Below are 18,290 nucleotides of genomic sequence, written 5' to 3'. Positions count from 1 at the left end.
GGGGGGGCGGAACCTGAGGATTGTAAAACCCATGACTACAATCAGAAGCCACTGATTTTGACCAGTGATTCAGGAACGCACCATTGTGCAATCAATTTCTTGCAGGACATGGTAGTTTAGTAGAAAAACAAAACAAAACAGTTTTCCTTTGAAAGTTTCCTGAATATCTCACATCATCTACTGCCCAGGACCCCTGGCGCCCTCTCTGGCCTTATATGATGCCTGAGATGTTCAGTCGGGTTAAGTTTCCTTAGTAAAATACCCTTTACCCAGCTCTTACTGATTCCACACTGAATAAAGAAACGGGTACTTTATCGACTGGTCCCCACCACATATTTAAAAAATTAAAACCACTTTTCTGAAAACATGAAGGTGAAAGCATTAACTCTTTGGATGTACACGCATGCACGGTTAGTGACTGGAAGGAGAAAGCCGCGGACTTCCCGAGCAGCACTCCTCCAATTCCAGATCGCCTTTCGGGGACACCATGCATCCTGGGGGTCACCTGCTTCACGGCGACCTTGGGAAGAGGGTTCTCAGGAAGCTCTCGCAGTCTGGGAGGGCGTGGAGTCCTGCTGACGAGGCACCTAAGCCTGGGCGAGGTGGGTGCCGGAAGGTGCTGCTGGGGAAGGGGCAGAGCAGCTACAGGGGCGGGGCTGATGCTCCGATGGGGGCAGATGAGGGCAGTGCGGGCGAGCGTGAGAAAGGAGAGGCCGCCGGCTGAACCCGAGCTCAGCTGTCCCTCACCCTGGAACAGGCATTGGGGGAGCTCTGTGTTCAGAATGGCCGTCAACAATGGCAAGCTGCCTCAAGCCACTACCTACAGCTCCTAATGGGCAGGACACAGCCTTTCCAAGTCGACCGGGAGCCCCACTTCTGAACTCCCTGCAGAGCTGATGAGAAAGCTGTCTCCGCCTCACTGTCCATCACGAGTGGGTTTCTCCCCGCAAAGGACATCCCTCCAACTTAATAATTTTCACAGGATTCGCTACAAAATGTCAAATGTGCTTTCCAAGGACAAAGCAGTAGCTGTCATTGAAAGGATTCTGTTTAGTTAGATTAAGAGACTGACCCCTCCCGAGTGTCAAGCCCGGCTCCCGCCTGTGGGACAGGTGCGGACAGGATGCAATGGCGTACGGAACACCCTGGAAGGGCTCAGCCTGGGAGACACACCAGCTTTCCCTTTAGGATCTCTCTAAGGTTCCTCTTGAAAAGGGATCTCGATGTCTGAGCCATGAGAGCGAGGGGACTGCTCTGTGGCAAACACCGGCGCGCTCTGCTCTGCTCTCCTCTGGCCGGCAGGTGGAGGGAAGCTTCGGTGTCCTGGAATCTGGCAGGATCATGGGGGGAAAGCCTTAACTATCTTTTCTCTGTCCCCTCCTGAGAGAGTAACTGCGAAGTAGCACAAATTGGGACTTGGACTAAAATGGGGACGCAGACTGTGGATCCAGGAGGGAGTGCCGTGGTGCCAAGCTTCAGGTCAGGCTGAGTTTATCGCCTGGCACTGGGCTCGGTTCCTGGCTCTTTATTGAAGACTCTCAGAGCTTCACACATCTTAGGCAACTTTATATGCTCCGGAGAGGAAAGGACCTCTCAAAAGACATCATCCTTCTATGGAGTTGGGGAAAGGGTGAGCAGAAAATGGAACGTACCCATTATCCTGCTGGATTCCCAGTGAGCCCAGATAACAGTAACCCCTCTTCCCCAGGAAACCGAGGATGTACACCGTGTACCTACATCAACAGGAAACGGCCACGCCGAGCAGCTTTCTTTGTGTGAATTCACAGCTTCGCAGGCAAATCTGAGGTATGTTCGTGTGTCCACTCCCTCACCTCGCGAGTTCGCCCGCGGTGACAGGGAGCACGGCAGGTGGCTGGAGCGGACATGTCACCACATTCACAGGCTCCTGGCCGCATCCTCTCCCCGGGGCACAAGGCCCACAGGGTCCTCACCCCAGGTGCAAGCAAAGACTGGCTGTTGTCTCTTTCCCTTTTAGGAGGCGATGTCAAGGGCAGGACCCCTCGTCCCCCGTCACTGTCACACCAGCCCCACAGGGAGATCCACACTGTTCCTCGTGGGAGGGGGAACAACACACACACGCGCACACACACACACACACACACACGCACACACACGCACACACCTTGGTAAGTACCGACAGGAAGTGCTCAAGCACAGAGGAGCCAGCGTCCTTGCAGCACCGTTGTCCTCCCCAGCCTTGAAACATCCGATGTCGCTTTTCTAAGTTGAAGCCTTTTCCAGAAGTTAAGAACAGAGTACCTGCTTCACTACCGAGCGAAATAAAGGCCCATCTGTTCAGAGACAGACGGAAGGGAAAATCAGCACCCCCCCCCCATGAACGTCCCTAAGGAGGGGGTTCTCTGCCCTCCGACAGTGTCATCGGGGGCTGCCCAGGTAGCATTCACCTGTGCTGCTCGGGGGAGCTCACCTCTCCCCTGGGAGCCACCTCAAGGTGGAAACGCCCTCCAGCTACTCGAGGAAGCGCCTCTCGTGGGAAGGCCCGGGTCCCCTCCCCAGGCACTGGGCGGTGTGGCTCCGGCGAGCAGGGCCAGAGTCCCAGGCCCACTCTTTCCAGGGCACGCCCACACAAGGCTGTCTTCGGAAAGACCGACACCCCGCTGCGCAGCCTCGCCAGTCCCAGAGCTTTGGAGACTGCCGAGCAGCTGCATTTAGCTTGTGTGATGGGTGGCCAAGCCAAGACTGACCAGCAAGCACTGGGAGCCGCGGTCCCTGCCCGCTACCACTGGCCGGGCGCGGAGGCTGCCTGAGTTAGGAAAGCTGCCGAGTAAACGTGGTGCATGTCTCACTCTCCCTTTAACTGTTATTTCCACAAAAGCCTCCTCCTCTTTGAAAAACAGGACACATCCTTTAGCTCACGCAGAAGACTGGAAGTCCTGGAAACTAGGATTTAATCTCAGAATTCCTCAACGCTGTGCGCACAGAATCACCAGGAAAGCACTCAGACGCCGGCTCCTGACCCGCCCACAGGCCCCGGCTCTTTGGGCCGGTCAGCCTGGGGCTGTGCTTTCTGACCGGCCCTCCAGGTGACTGACGCAGAGGGGTCCCAATCACACCTGGACATCACCTGGTTCCTCTGTTTAGAGGCTGTGCATGGTGAGCAGAAAAATCCCTCCACCTCTGAACCCTACTTTTGAAACTGGGTAACAACCCCTGAATGTCATCGAGTCGCTGTGGTGTCCAATGGAGACAATGTCTGGGGAAGCACGGGAACGAGGGTGGGCACCAGGCAGGGTCATCAGGGAGGACCCGCCCCCCCTCAGCGTGGGGCACACTCAGCTCTGCAGAGCCATCGTCTCCCCACCCCACGGGATGGCACTCCTCCGGATGCCGCCCACCTCCTGCTGACATGTCGCACCCACGCTCTGCACCTTTGACTACAGAGGCCCCTCGCGCCCAGAGCCCCGGAGAGAAGATGCTCTGAAGAATGTCTAGGACAGTGGTCGGCAAACTCATTAGTCAACAGAGCCAAATATCAACAGTACAACGACTGAAATTTCTTTTGAGAGCCGAAAACCGACTTCTGCGCATGGGCCATGAAGTTTCAATCGCACTGTACGTGCGCGCCCGCATGTGGTATTTTGTGGAAGAGCCACACACAAGGGGCCAAAGAGCCGCATGTGGCTCGCGAGCCGCAGTTTGCCGACCACTGGTCTAGGACATCCAACCTACACCTCACAGCTTCCACCGGGGGCCTAGCTCCCCCCAAAGCTTCAGTCTAATCCTAAATCGGCTGAAACACTACCCGTGAGTTACAGTCCTTGATGCAGAATTTGCTCATTTTCAGCTTGGGTTGGGTGGCTCATTAAAACTTAAAGCTAAAAACAAAACAAACCCCAACAAATTTACTTGTCAAATCTGCTCTTATAACTTGCTGTTCAAGTCTCCAGGAGGCCCTTTGAACTGAAATATATAGCACCTTGATTTTTAAACACACAAAACATATACGCATTTAAAAATGATATATAAAAGCACTGGGCTTTGCCTCCATCTCTCCATGGCCGGCGTGAGGGGTGGAGAGGGTTGAAGCTGCTGCTGGAAATTAAGTGGGGCGGCCGGAGGCGGCAGCAAGCTCTTCCCCGCAGGGCGCGGCGCTGTCCCGCAGGCGTCACACCACCTCGTCGCTCTCCAGCCCGTGGGCGTCGTACAGCGCGTCCAGGATGGCCAGCTGCCTTTCCATGGCGGGGAGGTAGAGGCTCAGGTCCCTCTGCATCCCAGCACTGAAAGCGGCTTTCTGGTGGTCGCCCTCCTTTACGGTTAACGCGGCCACAAAATCTTCATAGGACGGAGCTGCCCTCAAAGCCAGCTGCAAAAGAACTGCTGTGAGAATGCGCGTCACCCTTGCACGCTTTACCCTACGCACGAGCACACGCGTGAACATGCACACACACACACACACACACAGGTGAGGAGTGCAAAAGTAACAACAGGAATATACCTTCGAATTCGTGGACTCTAAAATTTTTTTCAAGCAACAAATCAAATACTTTTAAAGCTAGAAGAAGCAGGTATGTACTTGGGCCATCTTGAGGATGAATCCAGCCATCCAGCCAGGGAGTGCTGACAGAAAAATTTAAGAAAAGCTCCGATCTCATGCCAGGTGTGATCCAGAGGGTTCCCCTTGAACCCTCAGCATCCACCTGTGTGCGCGTTGCTGCCCGTCTTTGTCCCCACCTGGCCAGCCTCCCAGAGCACCTCACTCTCCTACCTGGCTCTCATCATCATACCTCCGTGTCCCTGCACCTCCCATCTCCCCCCATGTGGACAATATCTCCTTCACACTCTGGACTGAATATTCCATTTGCTTGTGCACTGATGCTTTCATGCGTTCTATCCCAGCTCATCTCTTGAGGAACCTGTACAGTTCACATCCTTATTTTGCAGATGAACGTCAGATAGCTAATGAGTGCCCGGCCAGGACCTGAGCTTCGGGTCGTCTCTGTGCTTTGTCAACTGCACTCTCACAGCACATCGCTCCCGGCACAAGAGCTCCCCTCCCTTTGTCGACCACCTGCTCCCTAAGCTCCCTAAAACCCATCGCCTGGCTCTGCTGAGATCTCTGGAGACATTTTGGAATCCTGAATTATCATTCTACAGTTTCTTTCTTGAGCGTCCTCACACTTTGAACTTGAAAGCATTTGGGAATCAACCCTCCCCCTTTGTGCAGCTGGAGAGTGACTGGCGTTTCTCTCTCAGTGATTACAGCACAGGCCTGCCTGGGTGAAGAAGACCGGACTTGACCCCAACCTTTCACTTGTTGGCTTGAGGAATTTCAGCAAGGTGCTCGACCTCCCAGAACCTCAGTTCCCTGATTCGGAGCAGAGAACTGGTACCACTTTCCTTATTTGAAGGACTAGTGGAATATGTATGACACACTTAACCCACTGCCAGGCACATATCAAATACTCAAATGATGGTAGCAATACATGGGAGAGAGCAGAGAATGTAGAGAGGGCAATTATCCAAAATTATAATGTGAGAAAATCTCCCAGAACTGAAGGGTATAAGACTCCAGATTTAAAGACACACCCAAGTGCTGAGTGCAATGGATGATAAAGAGCAAAGGGGGAATGTGATAAAATTTTAGAATGTGGGATAAAGAGAAGATCCTAAAAGCATCCAGAAGAGGAGGAGGGCAGTTTATACAAAACAGAACAGGAATTAGAATGACATTAAATTTTACAATAGTAACAGTGGAAGATGGAGGACAATAGAGGTATGCCTTCAAAATTCTGAGATATTAACCTAGAATTCTATACCCATCAACACATACTCTAGAAAACAGGGCAGAATAAAGACATTTTCAGGTATGTAGGCAATCAAAAATTTAGCACCCTCGTACCCTTCCCCTTAGGGAGCTGCTGGAGAATGGATTCCACCAAAATGATGGGTTAGGTGGAGATACCTGGTCGCAGGCCCTGGGAAATGAAATGAGGGTGAGGTGGGGATTTAATAATGTAGGAGAACTTGTGAGGAAAAGTCCTCGGGCAATACAGCACAACAGGCCTGAACAACTAACTCAGACTGGAATGAGTTTAGAAAGTTCTGACAGGGAAGTCTCCAAGAAAAAAACACATAATGACACATTTGTGAGTTCAGAGTGATGGTGCTTTGAGAGGTCTGATGGTGCAGGGAAAAATAAAAACATATAAAAAAGTACAAAAAACCTATAGAATACTGGCTCATTGTCATAATGTTAACTTGTGAGTCATTATTTTGGGATGGTGGAGGCAGGGGAGGTGAGGTAGTGACAGCGAGGTCTAAGAGAGCTAAATTCTAATCTATAACAGAAAGTTGACATTTAGTGACTGTGACTGATCAGGCCACAAAGAACAATAGACATTCTTAGAATCCTGGACGTATTAGAAGAAACAGCCTCTTTGGAGTAAGTCTGGGAAGTAGGGAGCCGAAGCAGGGACTGCTATTTTTTGCTGTAACGTTTTGTATAAACCCTATGCACAAATGTTTTAGTACAATAAGACATTTAAGAAGTTTTCCCGGAGTGGGGCCCAGGGAGTTCCTCAGAGGCTCCTAGAAGATTGTGATGCAGCCACGTCTATTTGGGAACTGATGACAGAGCTCAACCGAAGAGGAAACCAAAAAGGCCAAGTGGTGATGGTGAGTGACCTCGATGGAGGCAGAGCCTGGACTGGGCACCAATCAGTTCTGCAGACTATGTCTGTTTGAAGAGAAAAGCTAACTATTTGACTGATGAATGAATCAAATTCCTTGAGTGTAAAAGATGTTTCCCTGATCAACTGAGATCAGTTAAATGCACTTGCCCCTGCTAATTAATCAGCACGTTAGGAAACTCAATAAACTTTCCAAAGCAGGAATGGCTTGGAGAGGCTGAAAGGGCCAATCTGGCTCCTCTGCTGAGAAGGCTGTTGCCAAAGGCTCGACATCATCTATTTTCTTAAAAACCAGCAACTTTTAAAAGTATTGGCAATAATATCAAGAACTTTCAAAATGTTCTTGTTCTATAACTTTGGGTATATTATCTTCCTCTTTGTGTCTCAGGTTTCTTTGTCTACAAGTAAGGAAAATAAGAGAACCTGCTGAGTTATGAAATTAATAACTTCACACACATAGAGCACTTAAAACAATGCCTAGTGCACGGTCAATGCTCAAAATCCCAAGTTGTGGTTGTAGCTACTGGCAGTAGACAGAGCAATTTTAATTCTAGGAACCTATTTGAGAAAATAAGAGGGTTTTTTAAAGGAAAAAATGCATATGAATAGACACTGCTTTATCTGTATTAAGAAAATTAGAAGCACCTTAAATTTCAAACACAGAGGATTGGATGGAATCTCCATAGTAGGGAAATATTGTACCATCACTAAAAATAATGGTTTTCAAAAACTTATGGCATTAAAAAATGGTCATGATAGAATCTATTATGTGGGGAGAAAGAATACAAAATTATACTACAAGCTAAAATAAAAAAATTTACATGCATGTACAAAGTACAAAATAAAGATAATATAAACATCTAATATAAACATGTCAATATAAAATATAAACACTTGTAAGTAGATACGTATTTAGAAATATATAAAATTTAATAGAATATTTAAAAGAATATATAAAATATATAAAAATGAAAGTGAGAAAGGTAAATCACAAAAATATTAAAAATGGTTATTATGGAGTGATAAGAATATGGACAAGTTTAATTTTTCCCCCTTCCTATTCTTCCATAACTTCTACAATGCATTTTGATGTGTCTAAATTACTACATATTAGGGAAAATGCCATAAATTAAAAAGTCCTTTTAAAGACTCATGCTTATGATAAATTTTCTGCTATAGCTGCATTCTTGTCGACAGTATCCCTTCGATCATTCATATTTTAGGATTTAACTTTACCTCTACACTGAACCCTCCCCTCCCCCTCCCCCTCCCCCACATTTATGCTTCTTGCTCCATTGAGGGCAACTCCATGCTTTAATGCTTTGTCATCTGACAGTATTTACTCAGGGAGACTGATGAATGTTGCAGCATCTGCTGCCTAATTATTCACCGGCAGCTTCTCGATTCTTCTGTGCTCACTGCGGAGACTGGGTGGGGGAAGTGAGCAGCCACCTTTGGAGACAGCAGGTAGCCGCACTTTGGGACCGGAATGAATAGCTCTGAATTTATGAAACAGTGGGAGCCAATGCTGAGGATTACCAAAGGTAAGACACAGGGACGCGCCTGCCACAATGCCCAGCACACAATAGCTGTCCAGCAGCTGCACGGCAGCTATCATTCTAACAGGCACTGAAGGACGTGGGCAGTTTGTAGCTGCAACTAGTCTGGCTATTAGCGCCACGCTTTCAAAAATGATTTCATTTTCACTAAAATTTGATTTCTTCCACTTAAATTCTTCCCACTTTCTTTACCGGCCTCCGAATAAATCATGACCTAAAACAGTTCTTACCTTAGGCGAATGATGTCTCCTATCCTTTCAGTGAGCAAAACCTCACCTGCGAGGCTGTTTTTAACCACATTCTGCCCCGGTTCCCAGTGTCCCCTCCGTGAGATGCAGCCTTTTCACGGCTGCATCTGACTGAGACAGGGGTCTTAGGAACACGTTACTGCTGACCCACAGGGGCCGCTACTCCCGCTATTTCACACCCCGGCTCAGCGATTTGTCCCAGGGACTGAGTCCCAGGTGTGTGTTCTTCCTCCGTCAACATGCTGGGAAGGAAGGAGTGGGGCGTAATAGGAGCCAAAACATGTGCATACAAACACCCCCACAACGAAAATAACTGGGTAAGCAGAGACTCCTGGCCCGCGCTGCCCGAGCACCCGACCCAGCGAACAGCCCAGGAGATTCCATGGGAGCACTGGGCCTGGATGGGACAAAGCACACTCTCTAGTCTTTCTGTCCTTGTCACCAACATTCCCACCCAACGAAGACCTACAGCCTTTAGTTAAATGAGCAACACTTTGTTCTCATTCTGGAAGACAAAGCAGACAGGAACACACGCACCCAAAACCAAACCAACCACCTTCTGTGACCACCAGAGCGTTAGGAGGCAGGAGGATTACTTACCGCGAAAACCCCGCGAACAACCCAGCCGTGGTGCTGCCGTAACGTCTTACCGTACGCGTTGTCTTGAAAAGAAGGAAAGCTCCATGAGCATTGGGTCGCATCAGAATTTGATGTGCTTTTAGTATCGTGTCCTTTCTCATGTATGGTCTTAGGAACTGATGAAAAGCCTCATTATAAGATTATATAGACCAATGTTTTGGGTAGGAAAAAAGCCTACACAGATTTTTGTTTTAAAGAAAAATATATATTCCCGCTCTTACCCTGTGTCAATATATCTGAACTCCAGCTTATTATCATGGGGTGGGGGGAGGAAGTTCAATATGTATAAGGAAATAAAGAGGGAGGAAAGGGTACTGGAAAAATCGAGACTATCTACCACTAGATATACACTATAAAATATTAAAATGCAGCTATGTGAAAGGCCCTCAGCTGTCTCCCCTTTTGTAAGAGGATCCTAAGGTTCTTTTCTTTTTTTCAAATATGTTTTTATTACTTGCAGAGAGAGGGAGGGAGAGGGAGAGAGAGATAGAAACACTGATGATGAGAGAATCATTGATCGGCTGCCTCCTGTATGCCTCCTACTGGGGATCGAGCCCACAATCCAGGCATGGGCCCTGACCAGGAATTTAACCATGATCTCCTGGTTCATGGGTCAATGCTCAACCACTTAGCCTCACCAGCCAGGCAAAGGTTCTTTTCAATTGTAACATTCATTCTGGGATGTCAACTGTTTATCCTAGATGTCCTAGGACCCTGGATACACAGCATTAGACCCAGAAACCTTAGAACTATTTTGGAAAGAATGGCTTAAAGTTAATGATCTAACTATAAAGTAAATGGTGAGGCCCATTAATAAAAGTCATTCAGATTCTAGACTTTAAAGATAAAAACCTATTCTTTTTGTCCCATTGTGTTTTAAAATATGACTTAAAAACAAGTATATAATAATTTTTATTACAAAAAAATAATCTCAAGAAGAAGGTGACTGCATTTTTTGCCAGGGATGCATTCTTAAATCCTTTAAATAATTCAATATGTGCAAAATTCAAAACTGATTTTTTCCACAGGAATAAGTTCAGCCCCAGGAGGCACAGAGCTTTATCATCATAATGCATTTTTATTTCAACGCTCCATCTTATTTTCTAGGCACCATCTCCAGTAGTTTACAGAGCGCTTATTCCTAAATTAACACGGAGTATCAGGGGAGTTGTTTGACCTTCTTCAGCATGTTTAGCTCATCTAAATTCTATTCTAAACTTATGTATTTTCATGTGCTAGTTTCAGCACTAGTACAAGTACCACCACCATTTAATGAATGCTTAGGTTTAGCACAGGATATAAAATATTTTAAGTTATAACGAGGGTAGGAGCGGCTCATGGGGCTAAAGATCCCTGGGGCTGGGGACCTTTACATGCCATGAAAGGATTCTGAGCTTCCCACCGGAGGCCCAGGGGCAGTTTATAAAAATATAGCTTACTGCTTTTTTCTGATCTCACAAGTAATGCATGCTCATTGTTAAAAATATGGGAAACACAGAAAAGGAGGGAACAAGGAAACCTGGATAACTGTGCCTCTCAGAGAAGCACCGTGGGCATCGGGGTGTACTCTCTCCGTCTTTTTTCCTATACAGATAGTGCGTTTTCTTCGACTAACGGTCACGATCCATCTGGCTTGGAACTGTGGTAGGGGAGCAACATGGTGAGACTTAGCAAATGTCACTGCCCGGGTCCCTGAGCCTCCAGCCAGAGCCCCCTTGGCTGGACAAACTGCCGATTTGCAAGGGCTCTGGGTCCAGTGTTATGCTAACCCAGTGGTCGGCAAACTCATTAGTCAACAGAGCCAAATATCAATAGTACAACGATTGAAATTTCTTTTGAGAGCCAAATTTTTTAAACTTAAACTTCTTCTAACGCCACTTCTTCAAAATAGATTCGTCCAGGCTGTGGTATTTTGTGGAAGAGCCACACTCAAGGGGCCAAAGAGCTGCATGTGGCTCGCAAGCCGTGGTTTGCCGACCACTGTGCCAACCTCAGAGACATTATACTCTTTCTACACTTTACCATTTATTTATTTATTTAAATATGTTTTTATTGATTTGAGAGAGAGGAAGGGAGAGGGATACATCGATTGGCTGCCTTCTGCACGCCCCCTACTGGGGATCAAGCCTGAAACCTAGGCACATGCCCTCACCGGGAATCCAACCAGTGACCCCTCGGTTCATGGGACGACACTAAACCACCTGAGCCACAGCGGCCAGCGCACACTTTGCCCTTTAAGTCAACCATTCAAAAAAGCCCGAAACCTTTCTCCATGCCCCCCTTCTCTAGGGCAACCAGAAAACAAAGGTGCTGGGCGTCTAAGCAGCGTAGGCAGGCAGCCGGGGCTAAGGAAGAGGGAGTGTGTGTGGAGCAGACGACCTGTGTCCCCTTCCTGGCCTCCTAGGAGGCAGCTCCTCCTTATTGTGTCTGCACCTTGCCAGAGAAGAGTCCCACCGGGCAGAATGTGGGCCGGGTGGTCTAATGGAAGGAAACGAAGTTAGAGAATTGGGCTGGGTCCTGACTCGGGCCCAGCAAGACCACTGCTATAATTTAAAATCAACAAGTACAATTAAACTCATTAAAAAAAAAAGGTTTGCCAAAAGTCCTTAGCTGACTGCCAGGGCTGCTTACAGCACGAAGGCTAAGCCTGACCTATTTTGGTTACCCAGAGGTTAGATAATGAAATGCATTAATCTTCACTGTAATGCTCATTCGTCATCATCATGCGTGCTCTATAATCAGGAGGTATTTTTGGCTTCCGAAAGACATAAATGATGCCCTTCTCCCAGTTCTCTGAGACGTGTCCCTTCCTTAGAGCCCGCGTCAAGACTTCCGAGCAGGAAGCCTTGTCAATAAATCACCTTGCCCAATTCTCTTCCTTTATAAGTGAAGGAACAGAAAACCCAGAGACCGGGACTTCCCCAAGGCCACAAGGCTAAAAGCAGTAAGAACCTGGGGCATTCTGTCACATTAAGCCATTCTGCCAAAAACTAATGTTTATCCTCTGTGAAACAAAATGATGAGAATGAAAAATGTGCCTTTCCCACCCATTTCCTGAAAGAATTTGGACCTTAGTCTGTTTGTGGAAACAAAACAACTGTGATTTCTTTCCTGGTAACTCAGAAGCTCGCTATGAGGCACTCAGAGACCATGGCCAAACCTACCACCGTATCTGAGCGCGAACCCTCCCACGACAGCTGGTGGACAACCCCTCGGCCCAGAAGTGGGATCTATGAGTCTCTCCAGCACAGACCTGTAATCGGTAAGAATTTGTAAAGTCCCTTTGAAGACAAAGAAGAGATGAAATCTACGTCTTGAGCGAGAGCTTAGGAAGTAGGTAAGCCAGGCCAGGAAAGGTGGAATCCGCCCTTCGCTGAGCCCAGGAAGTGACACCGATCGCCAGCCCTGCAGGAGTGGCTCGCAGGAAAAGGTGCAGTGGACAAACATGAAGAGCAATACTGAGTGAGAAAGGAAGAATGTGCATAGCGTGACACCATGTACACATGCTTAAAACATGCAATACTAGATACTGTAATACAGACACATAAATACATAGAAGTATAAAAACATGCATTATGGAATGACAAACAGCACATTCTGGAAAAGGAGATAGTCATGGGTCAAGGGATGGTACATGGGTTGTGTACTGAACTATTCTATATATTTGGTCAAGTGACAGGTTTTGTCAAATGTCTGAAATACTTAAAATAAAAAGACTGAACTATTAGGAAAATTCCCTGTGAATTCTTTATAGTGACTAAGCTTCAGGCAAAACGGATTGTCTAGAGAAAAGCCAACTCAGTAAGCAGCAGACAGAGGTGAAAGGGTGCCCAGAGACGTCCTTTGTTAACTCCAGGCACCGTCTAGACGAACTTGGACGTGAGCCAGTTTTGCCAGCAGAGCCACATGCTGTGCGGCGTTTCGGAGCGAGCACGACTTGATTCACGTTCCATGGTATTGTCAGAACGATTAGTCAAGTTATAATTTGACGCTGAGTATGTGATTACGAGTTCGGGCTTTCTCACATAGCTCTCCCTGTCTGTATTAAATATGTGACCGAGCATCCTGGAGATCCTGGGGGGCGGCGGGGGGCTTCATATTTACCTGACATTTATGGAATCATTCGAGTTGAGGGATGTGCTGCATGCTATCCCCCCAGAGGGAACGGTGCTGACACAGAGCACGTAGCATTTAGTACAATGGGGCGTGAAATGCCAGAACAGCTTTTCTTCCCGCCACTTACAGGGATGGTCTCCAAAAGCTCTTTGATATGGCGCCTGCGATAGAGGGGCTTAGCTATAGGCTGGACCATTAAACATATCTGCTTTGTGACCCAAATCTTTTCTTAGAATGACTTCTAGAGAATGTCATAGGACATTTGGGGTTCAAAGCTTCTTGGCATAGCACCACCCAGAATATTCTAAGTAATCATCATGGGGAATCCAAGTGATGGCTCAAATGCAAGGGCGGCAGCATGGCCCAAGGCTTCCTTGCAGGTGCAGGGGACTCATTCTGGGCCACAGGACTGCAGCAATACAGTGACTATCCATGTATTTTCTAGGGAGTTAATACATGACAAGGTTTCCATCATGGCCTTTAAGCCTTTTACATGTCATCTCCCATTTCCAAGGCCACTAAGATTACACAAGTTCTGTGAACATTTACCTCAAACCCTTTCTTAAGCCGTATTTTCAAACTTGGGAGTGGCATACAAGGTTTATCTTTAGTTTATCCCTAACACTGTCTCGCTGTTCTTAGGTTGGAAAAATTCTGTTATCTGAAAACTACTAATTCCCATGAAAGGAAGGCAAAATCATCTGATGCTGAGGATAACTAGGTAAGCTTCCATGTCCTAGCCCTAGATGACTGGGTCTCACACTTCAGCAGGGATTAGAATCATCTCAATGGCTTGTTAATGCTCAGACTGCTGGGCTCTGCTAGACTTCTGAGACAGCAGGTGTCGAGTGGGGCCTGGTAGTCTGCGTTTCTACTAAGTTTCTAGGGGGAGTGGGTTAGGGAAACCTTTCTCCACACGGAACACAGCAGCGGGAAACTAGTGATCCCTATAAGGAAGATATGATTTACAGTGAATCATGAAAACCTCTGAAATAATCCTGAACACGGGATGCAAGTCTCACATTCACAGCTCCCTTTTCCTTTCCACGGAAAACAGTGCTGAGGGGGAAGAGGGGAAGCAAAGGCTGAGACTGGCTGTGATTATTTGCGTTTTGAGGCCCTTCAAGCCTCCTCTCTCTTCAGGGTCAACATTTCCTGGTCCACTTTCCTAAAAGGTAGGGGAGAAAAAGGGGCAGAGGGGTAGGGACAGGGCCGAAAGGGTATATCCTCCATTTCCTCTTCGCCTCCAGGGGCAAAGCTTTTCCTTTCACCTGCTGGTGTGAAAGCAGTTGGGTGCTATTCCACCCCAGACCAGCAGGGGGCAAGTGAGATTAGCATTCCTCTCTGCCCCACACCTCAATCTGCCTCCCCCCCCCACCTCAGCGCCAGGCTGGGGGACCTCAGGCCGTGCCCCCCACCAGGTGGGGCTTGACAGGGGACTTCAGGCCGCGCCCCCCACCCCAGCACCAGGCTGGGGGACCTCAGGCCATGCCCCTCATCACCTGACAGACCCCCTGCTGCATTTCCTGCAGGTGGAGCAGTGGTTCCCAACGGGGGGGGGGGGGGGGGGCACACGCCCCACAGGGGGGCAATTTGATTTTTAAGGGGGGGGCAATTAGAGATTTCTATGGTCCTAGGGCCTCATATACAGTATATAAACATATATTGTGACATATTTATACGTTTCAGTTCTCTATTATGTTTTGAAACTTTACTATTTTTTCATATCACTTCATATTATTTTTTAAACAATGTCTTAGTGATTTCTTCCTCAGTACTGAAACTGTCCTTTCATTCTTGTATTTTTCTCTTTCATGGGTGTCATGTTCTTTGGAAGCTTGTTTAGACCAAGTTAATGGCCTTTTAGGATTCCTCCACATGAATAGTTCGCTTTTTGAATAATAAGAATTATGTCACAGGGTGTTTTAGAGATGCTTAGGTGGGGCATGGCCAAAAACAGGTTGGGAACCACTGTCCTAGTGTGAAATCTCCCTACTAAGAAGTTACTCTGTAAAGAGAAATGTCTGGCTTGGCACCCAAGCTTTGCAAATTTTCCATTTCTGATTTGAGACAAATAAACCCCACATATCAACGTTATCATGATGATAAGAATATAAATGACAGAAGCTAATCTCTATTAAGTGCTTATTATGTGCCACTTTTCTGATCTTTTTACATGCATGAAAAGATTTAATCTTTACAACAGCTTTGTTAGAAAAACTGGATCATCACTGCCATTTTATAGATGAGGAAACTGAGAAACAGAAAGTTAAGTATACATCACCCTAGTTAGTTAGTTATCCTATCTAATAAAGAGGGAATATGCTAATTGACCATCACTCCATCACAAAGATGGCTGCACCCACAGCTGAGGCCAAGTTCCCATAAGGAGCCTTAATGAGCAATCAGCAGGGATCTGAGGCTACGCCCTCCCCCACCCCCGTAGGGCTTGACAGAGGACCTCAGGCCGCATCCCCCACCTGGCGGGGCTTGATGGGGGACCTCAAGGTGCGCTTCCCATCCTGGTGCTGGGCTAGGGGACCTCAATCTGCTCCCCCCGCCTCAGCACCAGGCTGGTGGACCTCAGGCCGCACCCCCCACCAGGTGGGGCTTGACAGGGGACTTCAGGCTGCGCCCCCCACCCCAGTACCAGGCCGGGGGACCTCAGGCCACACCCCCTGCCCCAGCACCAGGCCAGGGGACCTGAGGCTGTGCCCTCCTGCCTGGTGGGGCTTGACAGGGAACCTCAGGCCATGCTTCCCACCCAGCGGGGCTTGACGGGGGACTTCAAGGTGCACCCCCAGTGCTGGGTCGGGGGAACTCAGGCTGCACCCCCCTGGGCTTGACAACGGATCTCAGGCCATGTCCCCCACCTGGCGGGGCTTGATGGGGGACCTCAAGGCATGCCCCCCGCCTTGGTCTGGGCTGGGGGACCTCAGGCCATGCCCCCCGTCCTGGAGCTGGGCCAGGGGACCTGAGGCTACATCCCCTGCCCAGCGGAGCTTGACCAAGGTGGGACTGGCCAGATCTGGATCTAGCCCAATGTGGGCAGGGGCCGGCCAGGTCTGGGTCTCACGCAATTTTGAGGTGCATGTGGGTGGGCGGGGACTTGACTCTGGGTCCTGTGGTGCACCCCAGACTCTAACAGGAGGAAGGTTTTCATATATATTTTACTAATTTTCTTTCATCTCTGACACTTCTATTATAGAGAAAGGGCAAATAGCAATATTAAATTATTTCCTCTAATTAATCCCCTTTTAATGTGCACGAATTTCGTGCACCGGGCCACTAGTTAATAAAGAAAAGAGCAAAGGGAAGTCAGACATTGTTGAGCACGGTCACCTGGGAAGCCGAGGTCTATCTGCTTCCCCAGGAAGCTACAGCTTCACACTCCCCGCAGGAAACCACTGTCCATTCCCCCACAGGTCACTGGGGAAGGGACAGAACAAAGGGGAGTCAAGCAGACAGCAATGAAGTCAAAATGGTGCAGGGGGAGGTGCTGGACCATAGAGGCAGTCTAGTCTAACCTGGGAAAAAGATCACTGGCTAGGGGGTGGAGCCAATGCAAGCCCGGGAAGGTTTGGGAAGCTGATTGGGGAGCAACTGACCATGTGGGTCCAGTGGCCGCCCGGGGCCGTGAAAACTGCACAGGCTCTGAAGGACTATGAAGCAGAAACCCTGGGCACTGGCCTTTGCCGTGCTGTTGACACAGTTGTACTTTTTCCATGGCGGGACCGACGGAGATGGGACATTGGGAAGCCAGAAGGATAACTCCTTCGATATTACATCACAAGTACACCATGCCACCATGCCACAACCTCTCATGCGTGTGTCCTTGGAATGCTATCTTCTTGATCCCAAGGAAGAACCTGATAGCCACCGACAACAAACTGACCAAGGGCACAATGCTCTAACGTGGTGGAATGCCGCGAGCCCATGATCTTTACCACGCCACAGGTCAACAAGTTCCCCAGATACTGGTGAGGGGGCGTGACCTGCTGTGATGAATATACTTTTAGTACTGACATCAGGACACGTAGGGGAGAACATAACTGAGACTGTCCTGGAAATTCAGGGATGTATGAGAAACCAAAAAAGGCAGGTAGCCCCGGCATGGTGGAGACATTTTGTCAGGGAAATGAGGACCTTGGAGGCAGAAGCCCTAAAGTGGCCCTGATTCAAACTCTTCGTGGTCTTAGCATGTATATTAATCTTTCAGAACTGAGGTTACCTAACCTATGAAAATAGACTGATTTGAGGATTAAGGTGTCTAAATTCTTCATAAAGTTACACAAATATCAGCTTTTACTGTTTCATGGCACATCAGCAAGTTTCTAGACAGAAAGGTCGGGGAAAATCATGTAGGAGTAGAATCCCTCAGGCCTCATGGCCCAGAGGAAGGACTAAGAGACAAACTCACCTGGAGATTGACAAAATGCTGCAATGATCACTGGCTCCCCTGCCCAACAGAAGCATCAAACTCATTCATTTCACTGCTTATAACCATGGCTACTTAGAGCCTGACCATGTGCTTCTCCACATCATAACAACACAGGGCTTCAAAGTCATAGGGAATTTCACCCCCCACACCCCAGGCCTCGGGGCCGCTGCTGGAAGAATTTCCCATAGGACAAGAGTTCAGCCACTGTTAGGAGCACTAAGAGGATGCTTCCAAGTCTTTAATGTTTTTCAAAACTGGTCTGATAGATACATGGATCCATCCATCTATCCACCCATCCACCCATCAGTGTTTACTAAGCACCCACCATGTTCTCGTCTTTTGACCTTGGCCTTGACCCCAGTCTCGGCTCTGCCACTACAACAATGGAGCATGTGGGGCGTGCAAGGACTACAAGATAATGGCCAATCCTTCATCTCACGCCAGAGCAAATTCCCAGGGTTCCGCAACCCCTTCCTTTCATGGGAATCCAAAATAAGCTTCTCTTTGGATACTGATTTTAGAAGACTGTACTGCATTTGAAGACTAACTTAGGAAGAACGGACTTCTTGGCAATGTTAGGTTTTCCTATTAAGATTAAGAAATGGCTCTCCATTAA

General features: G+C 48.1%; 1 protein-coding gene across 1 annotated transcript in view; it reads right to left on the bottom strand.

Annotated features, from left to right (window-relative positions):
- Positions 1-3,865: 3,865 nt before the first annotated feature.
- The window catches only part of PLEKHA8 (pleckstrin homology domain containing A8), a 47,752-nt gene continuing 33,327 nt past the window's right edge, over positions 3,866-18,290 (bottom strand). The window contains exons 13-14 of the mRNA XM_080666019.1: positions 9,079-9,140; positions 3,866-4,345 (exon numbers count right to left, since the gene is read on the bottom strand). Coding sequence (XP_080522145.1) covers positions 4,148-4,345; positions 9,079-9,140 — 260 coding nt within the window. The 3' untranslated portion in view covers positions 3,866-4,147. The remainder of the gene's footprint in view (positions 4,346-9,078; positions 9,141-18,290) is intronic.

Source organism: Plecotus auritus (genome assembly GCF_963455305.1).
Source record: "Plecotus auritus genome assembly, chromosome: 4".
NCBI lineage: Eukaryota > Metazoa > Chordata > Mammalia > Chiroptera > Vespertilionidae > Plecotus > Plecotus auritus.
Note: the sequence above shows the minus strand (reverse complement) of the source record. Positions and strands in the feature narration are given on the sequence as shown.